Genomic DNA, 9,941 nt, shown 5'->3' on the forward strand with positions numbered 1-9,941 from the left:
ATTAAAGCTTAGAAGAAATCCTATGCATAGAATTACTTAGGCATTTTCATTCCATGTGCATTTACTGTATTTTCTGCTCTTCTTCTAAAGTATCAGATTAGTGAATAATTAAATAATTGCCAAGGAATATGCAGTCCATGTGGCAAATGAGGGTAGGCAATTTATTGAGTCTGTGGTTTAAAGCCTTCTTTAGTGACTGTTTTGCCTAAGTGGTTTTGCTTTTTATTGTCTCACGTTCTTAAATGTACAGCTGTGTATATTTTGGCCTTTATGTGTGGTTTGGTTGGTGTGTTCAGAAGGGAAGTTCTCTCTTGGCTTTTTGACAAAATGGTCGTTGATAGGTTGGGATTTGTTTGAAAAGCTTCACAGCTGGCAAAATATCAGGAAAATAATCCAGTCAAGTCCAATTCTCAAAAACTGTTCATGGTGGTGGTGATGGGGGAGGCGCCAAGAGGAGGCAAAGGCAAATAATATATGGGAGGGATAAGAAATGCATTTTGGTTATCATGTCGGATTTTTAAAATGAAAAGCCTTCTCCCCATGCCACGGAGAGAAGTGTACGAATTAGAGAACAACGGGCTCAGAACAGCACCTCCGGTTACAGGAGACGTATTCTCACTTTATTCTGTTACAGAACCACTGTCTCCTATTAGGAGTCATACGGAAAATATTTATAGTCAAATCTCTATTGGCAGATTGGAGTGAAAGCATAGGAGGTATATGGGGTGATGAGGGAGAAACTGGAATGTCACAAGTGAAGTAGCGACCAGGAGATAAAAAAAGATCTACTGTAGAGTTCAAATTTCAGGACAACAAAACCTGTGTGATAATACAGTTCCATTCCCCACGTCGCGTCCCACTCAGTTTCAAGCAGTATTTAGGACACCTAACAACGGCGATTAAACTGTTTGTACAGGTGTTGACATTCACTATAATGAAAGTAGCCCGTGTGGGCTCTCTGGGTTTATCTGTATTGAGTGCATTTTTATTCCCTAACAATACAAGTCAGATCAGTCTCAAATGTGGATCATTCCACAAGTTTAGGCCTGCGTTATCTTTGAAATCTAGTCAGTCTAGTGACCTTTGTGATGGCAGCAATGTTGGGAATTTTTAATGGAGTTTTGCTCTTAATCTTTTTCGCCTCACTGCAGGTCTTCACGTATACTTTTTACCTTCTAGGAAAACAGAGTTCTTCTAGAGCAGTATACACAGCCCAAGCCCCTGTCTTCCTATGCTATTTGATTTTTAGTAGGATTTTAGGCTCAGAGCCAATGTCCTTGCTTTGAATTTCTTTGTAAGAAACAAAATTCCTCCCACGAATATATCGTTGGCTTGGCCCTCCTACCAAAGCAAAGCTAAACTCGGTTGGTTTTGCTTGGGAATCCGCGGGGCCCCTCGAGATGAAAACTTTGAAGTAAGGGCAGCTGCCACCTTGCTGAAAGATCTGCAGCTGAGGCCGGCAGGAACGAAAAGTGTTCTGCCACCAAATGTATGAGGCCGACTTGTGGCCACTGTACCTATAATCGTGTACACGCAGCTTTGTGAGCAGCAGAGAACAAAAGCGAGTAAACAAAAAAAAAGGCAAGCTAAAGATGGCGTCTAACGGCTTTCAAAGAGCCTCGCAGTCGTGTCCCTCCCTGAAGAGGCCCCTCCCCTCCCTGGCTTGTTGAGTGATTGTGGATTGCGGCCAATAACGTCCCAGCCCTGCTCCGCCTCATCGTCCAACCGCCAATCACCGGGAGCCCGGAGACTGGCGGGGCGGGGCCTCCCCGCGTGCGCGCGCGCTGGCCGGGTACACGAGCCGCGCCTCGGTCGTCCCTGGCCGCCAGCGCGCCCTTCTTGGCGCCGCTCAGTCAGCTGGCGCGGTGCGCGGGGCACACGCGGTGGGATACGCTTAGGGCCGCCAAAGCGGGATCGCCGCGGGAACTCTTCCGCCATACTCCCCCCAAGCCCTCCGAGCTTTTTTGGCCACGTAGTCTACCCACGGTGACCCAGCGAGATCCCCGGCCGCGCCTCGGCCAATCTGCTGTCTGCGGCCTTCTGAGGAACACCCCTTTCCCAGGACACCCAGGGCACAGTCTACCGGGGGGCTCAGTGGCGGGTCGCCCTGTTCCTTGCGGCCTCGAGGGCGGAGCTCAGCTCTGTTCTCCCTTGCGCCGCTGTGTTCACCCTGCCTGTGGCTGAAACACGCTCTCTTCGGAAATTGTTCTGCTGTCCCTCGTGCCCACTTTGTCATCTTTGACTAATATTTAATCAGCTAACATTTACCGAGGGCTCGCTGGGCACACGATACAGCTTTAGGAGCTAGTTTTTCATTTTTCAGTTTCTCCAGAAATGCAGGAAGAGTCATTTACGTCAGGCACATGGATATGAAAACCTGAAACCGGTAATTTTAATCTCACCAAGTTGCATTTTAGCACATGTGAAGAAAAAAGACTAGTGCTATACTGGGTTAAAAACTCTGGTACTACTATACAAACATACTTGGAATTTTCGGATTACGTGGGATCCTTTTCTTAGGACCTCATTCTGCCCTCTGGGTCTACATCTTTTTTACCCCTAGAAACGAGGTCTTAGATTTTGGTTTTTTTGTAGATCCTTAGGTGGGTCAGTCTTTAAAAATGCAGAAAAATACTGTTTTTTGGTATTTACTTACCTGCTCTTGTGTGATAAGGAGCTCATGTCTGATAGAAATAGGTTTTGAGAGGACCTTCTATCCGGTGAGCCATTTTGCACCTTCAAGTGGGGTAGAAGGGCTGACCGGCACAGCAGGAACTTTAAGTGGCCATTTTCCTTTTTTATTTCTTAAAATGAAGATTATGGTATCAATTGCTATGCTTTCAGTAATCACATTTAAGGAAGTCCATTGCTAGCATGACCCGGAATGAGTCAAGGGCCCATTATAAAAACATATATCATCTGAGTGATACCATATCCTACACACCTATTAAACAGTGGGGAAAACTTTTATTTTTCATAGTTTGGAGGTAAACTCAGTCATGCAGAAAATTCAAACTCAGAATGGGTTGAAGCAAGCAGGGGAGCTGCCAAGGGTATGATATATTTAGTTCTAACAAAAATACATGTCTTGGGAGGAAAGGGATAGTTCAGATTATGGACAGTCTCACCCTGAGCTGTCTGTCTAAAGAAGATGAGTTTGCTTTCTTCTTTATCTAAATATTTATTTAAAAAAACACAAAATTTTTGAAAAGTACATTTTCTAGGCTCCTTTCACATGTATTAAAATTAGACCAATACAGAATGAACCCCAAACACACAGATTTTATGTAAACTTAAGTTTGACAGCTGCTGTCATTTTGTGTTGGCAACTCATCATAGGATTGAAGATCTTTTTCTTAACATTCAATTCTAAAAGTTGATAGCATTTTGCAAAAGGCATGTATGTTATTCAGTGGTGGTCAATCTTAGTTTATTCCTGTTTTTTTCTTTCTTGAACAAGAATGCAAACTCTTGGTTTTAGAATAAATCAGCAATCTGAAGTTGCGAAAGTTGACAGTATTAATGTTTAATAATAATGGTATAGACACTGCCTGGATAATTTACTCCAGTTAACTGTTGCTTTGCCAGACATTCCATGGATTGCTTCATGGGCTATTATATTAAACAGTTATACATTTTGAGAGGTAAAATAAAGATACCATAATAAAGTTTAGCTATGTTAATAATGTTGGCAGGGTTAAATGGGCTTTAGAACCTTAAAATAGTGATGGAAAAAAGCAAGAATGATTAATTATGGTAGGTCTGGAGTGTTAGACAAGAAGAATTTAGCAGGTTGTAGCAACAGATAATGCAGCACTATCTATAATAAAGTTATTTTATCAGTTTGAATTATTCAGACTGAGAAAAGTCTGTAAAGTAAAAAGAGTGTCTCAATAGCATATATCTTTGTCTTGCTCTCTCCACATCAATGAATCTTGGCCCCTGAGTTCATCTTTTTCTTCTCTGCAGTCTCACGGAAGAGCTTGCTTTCCTTCCTTCTCACATTGCGTGAATCCTTGCTAGAAGAAAACTTAAATCCTTTCCTAATATGTTCATCCTTTCCTTTTTCACTGGCCTTTTTCTTTCTGCTTTTTAAACATACTGAGGCTCTAGTGCCCTTTCTGACTTCCTATTTCCTTCCTTTCATAACTAAACTCTAGAAAACTTGACTTCATGTCTTGCTTCCATTTTCTCTCCATCACGTTCTCTTTCGTCTACTGCATAGTATTACTTTCACTACAAAAAATACCTCTCTGGTCATTGCCAGTGACCGCCACAGACAAATAAAATGTATTTCCTTAATTTGCATCTTTTTTAACCATTCTGCTGCACTTGTCACAGTTGATTGGATCCACTTTCTTGTTTTTTTTATAAGATTGTTTTATTTATTTATTTTTTTTAATATATTTTTTTGGCTGTGTTGGGTCTTCGTTTCTGTGCGAGGGCCCTCTCCAGTTGCGGCAAGCGGGGGCCACTCCTCATCGCGGTGAGCTGGCCCCTCACCATCGCGGCCTCTCCCGTTGTGGAGCACAGGCTCCAGACGCGCAGGCTCAGCAGCCGTGGCTCACGGGCCCAGTTGCTCCGTGGCACGTGGGATCTTCCCAGACCAGGGCTCGAACCCATGTCCCCCGCATTGGCAGGCAGATTCCCAACCACTGCGCCACAAGGGAAGCCCCACTTTTTTTCTTTTTAATAAATTTACTTATTTATTTTTGGCTGCGTTGGGTCTTCGTTGCTGTGAGTAGGCTTTCTCTAGATGCGGTGAGCGGCGGCTACTCTGTTGTGGTGCGCGGGCTTCTCATTTCTCATTGCAGTGGCTTCTCTTGTTGCAGAGCACAGGCTCCAGGTGCGCGGGCTTCAGTAGTTGCTGCACGCGGGCTCAGTAGTTGTGGCTCACGGGCTCTAGAGTGCGGGCTCAGTAGTTGTGGCTCACGGGCTCTAGAGTGCAGCCTCAGTAGTTGTGGTGCACAGGCTTAGTTGCTCTGTGGCAATGTGGGATCTTCCCAGACCAGGGCTCGAACCCATGTTCCTTACGTTGGCAGGCGGATTCTTAACCACTGTGCCACCAGGGAAGTCCCTTGACACTCTTTCTACTTTGGTTTTCATAACACTCTTTTCCTCCCACCTTACTGACCATTCTTCTCTTTTAATGAAGCCTCTTGCAAGGATTGGCTCGAAGTGCTGTCCTTGGCCTTTGCCAAGGACTTTGTATTTACTCCTTGGAGAGCTCATTCACTCTCTGAGGTTCAAATATAACCTCCTACTAAAGTTTCCAAATCTGCATTCCAGCTCTGACCTTCCCCTTGTTTTTGTTTTTCAGTCCTAGCCAGTTGCTTTCAGAACATTCCATTTAAAGATGCTGCCATCAGTTTGAAATTTAACATGTTGTGTAAATACACATCTTCTCAAACATGCTGGTGCCTCCTCTCAGCTTCCTCATTTCTATCATTCTGTCAGTGGTACCATCTTCTGACCCTCAGGTTTATAATCTTGAAGCTGTCTTTAACCAATCTCTATCCCCCACGTTTATTAAGTTAAGAAATATGATCAGTCCTTCCTCCAGGATGTTGAACCTTCATATCCACAACGCTGATTCTCATCACTTCTCTCCAGGATTAAACAGTCTCCTAACCTCTAACTGTTCCACTTTAGTTATCTAAGACAGGGGTCAGCAAACTATAGCCTGTAATATTAGGTGTGGCCTGCCACCTGTTTTTGTATGGCCCATGAGCTAAGAATGGCTTTTATATTTTTTAATGTAAATATTAAATGTAATTTGTGACATTTCTGTGTCCATAAATAAAGTTTTATTGGAACACAGCCATGCTCATGTTTATGTATTGCCCATGGCTGCTTTGTGCTACAATGGCAGAGTTGAATAGTTGTGACAGAAACCACATGGCCTGCAAAGCCTAAGTTATTTACTATCTAGTCCTTTACAGAGAAAGGTTTGTGGACCCCTGCTCTAAGAGTTTCCTTAACTTGATTTTCAAAGTCCTCTGTCAGGTTTCTGTACCTTTTATATAAGCCCTTTTGCTCTGATCTCTCACATGTACCCTGTTAATTCTGTTATGTTTGTTTTTTTCCTCTCACTTATCTATCACGTCTTCTTACCACCCTCCCAGTTCATCCTATATCTTGCTCAAGGCTCAATTGTAGGTTTTTCTTCGATAAGCCCCCTTCCACATGATTTCATTCTGTTGATCTTTCTATTATTTTGAACTAACTCCTCAAGATTGTTTTAGTCTGTACCATATTTTTAGGCACGTGTATATTTTGACACGTTCTTTAGACATTCTATTCTCACAGGCACTGTAAGCTCCTTGTGTGTAGGGACTTTGTCTTCCCTCCACTTGAGTACTTGGAGGTGGCAATCCATTTTGGTGACTCATCCTTTAGCATGGCCTTGCTTATAGAGAATTTTTAGAAACACATTTTTTTTGTTGTTTTTAACTTGCTCATCTCTAATGGGGATATATGTAGCTAATGATATTAGTGTTTTGTTTTTAATAATTTATCCAGCATTTGAATTGGTGTCTGGTTAGTAAATATCATAATGTGAAATGTTCCTTTAATACCTGCCAACTCGTTTCTTCATGCTTTTATTTCAGTGTCTTAGAGCTTATGTGGGAGACTCTAGCAGGAGCCAGGGAAACTAAGTCAGCAGTAATATCCATAGGAACCCCAAAAGAGTTATTTGAATGCCCATTATGTTACACTGCACTGTACCAGGTTTTTGTAGACAGATTAATTCAAGAAAACACCTATTTGTTGCCCTGAATGTGACATTCTAAAATGGACATAGTTAGGTAATACACAAAGTCGAAAAGCAGAAAGAAATTGAGGGACAAAATTATAGAGCAAATAGTATCGTGATATTTTATGTCAACACAAATATGAAAATATATTTAGCATTAAAAACTAGCAGAGTTGAAATTATCCTTAGTCTAAACCAGGTCATGATAGTAAGTAAATTACAAATACTCTGTTTTCTCAATACCTTTCTAATTTGCATCACAAAAGGCTTTGTACTGATAAGTGCGTCTTTGTAGACTTGAATTCATTTTTTCTTAGAAATGTGATATTAAATTTAGAGGGGAAACTCCCCAAATTCCATTTCAAACCATTGTATTTTTTTTTTTTTTCAAGATTAGGACGTCAGGATGGATGTCCAGGATGGGAACACAAAAGGTTTCAGGAATCTAGCTGTTATGTGTGGAGGACTGACTGTGTGCCAGTATTCTGTAGGTGCCTTTATATATATTATATACAGTCTTCACAAAAACACTCAAAGTAGGCAGAGATGAGAACACTGGGGCTCAGGAAAGGGAATTATATGCCCAAGTTCACACAGCCCATTTTAGTGCTGTTTTGGGAAGATTACCTAAGAAAGACCATTTAAGGGGAGGGAGGGGCTCAAGGCAGGCACAACGCTGGCAGGGGTAAAGGCCTCCTGCAAGAAAGAGTGAGTTTTTGGGGCAAGAGCGTTGCAGTTGTCAATTTGATCCCAGGAAGTGTACCCACCCGGAGTCCCAACATGATGCATCTTCATTTCTTTTTTTTTTTAATTTTTAAAAATTGAAGTATAGTTAATGTAAATTATATGTTACAAATGTACAATATAGTGATACACAATTTTTAGAGGTTGCACTCCATTTATAGTTATTATAAAATATTGGCTACATTCCCTGTGTTGTACAGTATATCCTTGTAGTTTATTTTATACATTATTTATTTATTTATTAAAAACAGTTTTTTTAACTGAAGTATAGTTGATGTACAGTATTATATAAGTGACAGGTCTTAATTTCTTGTTGTACAAATCCTGAACCCAAGTGGTATATTACTGTTTACATAATTTTCTTTTTCTCACAACATCCATGTTTCAGATTAAACTCTGCATGATGTTGGTTTTAAAAAAGTTAAAAACCCCGCTGGAGCATGTAGGACCTTATTTAGGAAAGAAAAGGATATATTAATGATTCATCCACAAATTGACCTGGGAATCGCTTAGTGCTTTCCTTTAACCTTTCGTTTTAATTTGGCTTTAACCTTTATTTTTTGTTGTTGTTGTTTTTGTTTGTTTGTTTTATTTATTTTTGGCAGCGTTGGGTCTTCGTTGCTGCGAGTAGGCTTTTCTCTAGTTGTGGAGAGCGGGGGCTACTCTTTGTTGCAGTGCATGGGCTTCTCATTGTGGTAGCTTCTCTTGTTGCAGAGCACGGGCTCTAGGCACGCGGGCTTCAGTAGTTGTGGCACGCAGGCTCAGTAGTTGTGGCGCACAGGCTTTGTTGCTCCGCGCCATGTGGAATCTTCCTGGACCAGGGCTCGAACCCATGTCCCCTGCATCGGCTGGCGGATTCTTAACCACTGCGCCACCAGGGAAGTCCTAACCTTTAGTTTTTTAGGTTTAACTATGCCTTCCAGTGACTCTAGTGATAAAGAAGCAGTAAATGGATTTAAGTTCTTACAAGATGTGAATATCTAGCACAGAAAAGCATTTCTTCGATATAAAGGGTAGAAAAAGCAAATTAAAGACTATTCTTTTTTTTTTTTAATTTTATTTATTTATGGCTGTGTTGGGTCTTCGTTTCTGTGCAAGGGCTTTCTTTAGTTGCGGCAAGCGGGGTCCACTCTTCATCGCGGTGCGCGGGCCTCTCACTATCGCGGCCTCTCTTTTTGCGGAGCACAGGCTCCAGACGCGCAGGCTCAGTAGTTGTGGCTCACAGGCCCAGTTGCTCCGTGGCATGTGGGATCTTCCCAGACCAGGGCTCGAACACGTGTCCCCTGCATTGGCAGGCAGAGTCTCAACCACTGCGCCACCAGGGAAGCCCAAGACTATTCTTTAATAACCAAATGTAATTAAAATGCATTGTCAGATTTACATTTTAGTACCTCAGAGGCATTGATATTGCCTGTTTCTGAAATGAGATTGCTGACTCAAAACAAACAAACAAACAAACCAAATCTCGGAATGTGGAAAATTCTCCTAATCTCCTCCTCTCCTTTTAATTGTGATGTTATAATTTACAGGGTAAGATAGAAATGTATCTCTTGAGGAAATTGTAAAAACACTTAAGATTTTGTCACTTAGGGAGCTTCAGGCAGAAAGTTTCTTTTTTCTGTAATCAAGTGTCATTTAGAAAATGACAATATGAAGTTCCTTGGAGTGTTCTCGGTTGTACAAACCAACCCTCCCACACTTTTTTTTTCCTTCTGAAGTAGCTTAGTTGCTTAACTACAGTGATTCAAAAGAGAGGCAGTTTGGCTTATCATTGATATTCTGGTCTCTCCTTTTGGGGGCTGGTTGTGTGGGTAGAGTGGCAGCATGTAGCTACTTCGACAATCCCGTTCAGCTCTGCCTCTCCCTTAAGCAGCATGAGAAGTGGAGTTGAGGGGCCCCAGAAGTGATTTCTCTAGGCTTCCAGCTGGAGGATTCAGAACAGCTAGTTTCTATTGAAGAGGCTGTAGGCCCAGATGTACAAAGTGTGAGAGTAGGGGGCTGTGCAGCCCTGGTTACTGCAGCTCAACTCTCCTATCCAGCTTTTCCTTTCATTTCCCTGCCCACCCCCAAAACATTAATGATATAATAGTGTGAAGTTGGCAACATGTTGGGGTCTGCATTGATTGGCCTTTTCCTTGTTTAGGAGTCTTACTCTGAATGCATCTGTATGCAAATTATAGAGACGGTAGAATCATGATTTTTTATGTCAACAAAAAGTGGTATCAGTTCAAACACACACACACTAAACTGAAAGTAGCCATAACTGGATTCTGCTGTCTTCCCCTTACCTTGAAAAAGATATATAAGTTCTCTGCATGTCTCTTCTCTGGCCCTGGGTTAACATGTGTTTCCTAGAGCTGTTGTGTGGATGAGATTAACCTACATGAAGTGTTCTGAACTCCTTAAGGAATGATGTCAAAGCAGTAAAATGCAGTCCTGT

The 9,941-nt window shown here is 41.9% G+C and overlaps 1 protein-coding gene across 1 annotated transcript in view; it reads left to right on the forward strand.

The window, feature by feature from the left end:
* The first annotated feature begins 7,067 nt into the window (after nt 1–7,067).
* LOC309656247 (uncharacterized protein C14orf93) overlaps nt 7,068–9,941 on the forward strand; it is a 9,981-nt gene continuing 7,107 nt past the window's right edge. Inside the window, exon 1 of the mRNA XM_082452517.1 lies at nt 7,068–7,244. Within this exon, the coding sequence (XP_082308643.1) occupies nt 7,164–7,244 (81 nt within the window). The 5' untranslated portion in view covers nt 7,068–7,163. The remainder of the gene's footprint in view (nt 7,245–9,941) is intronic.

This window comes from Balaenoptera physalus, assembly GCF_965194825.1.
Source record: "Balaenoptera physalus genome assembly, chromosome: 2".
Lineage (NCBI taxonomy): Eukaryota > Metazoa > Chordata > Mammalia > Artiodactyla > Balaenopteridae > Balaenoptera > Balaenoptera physalus.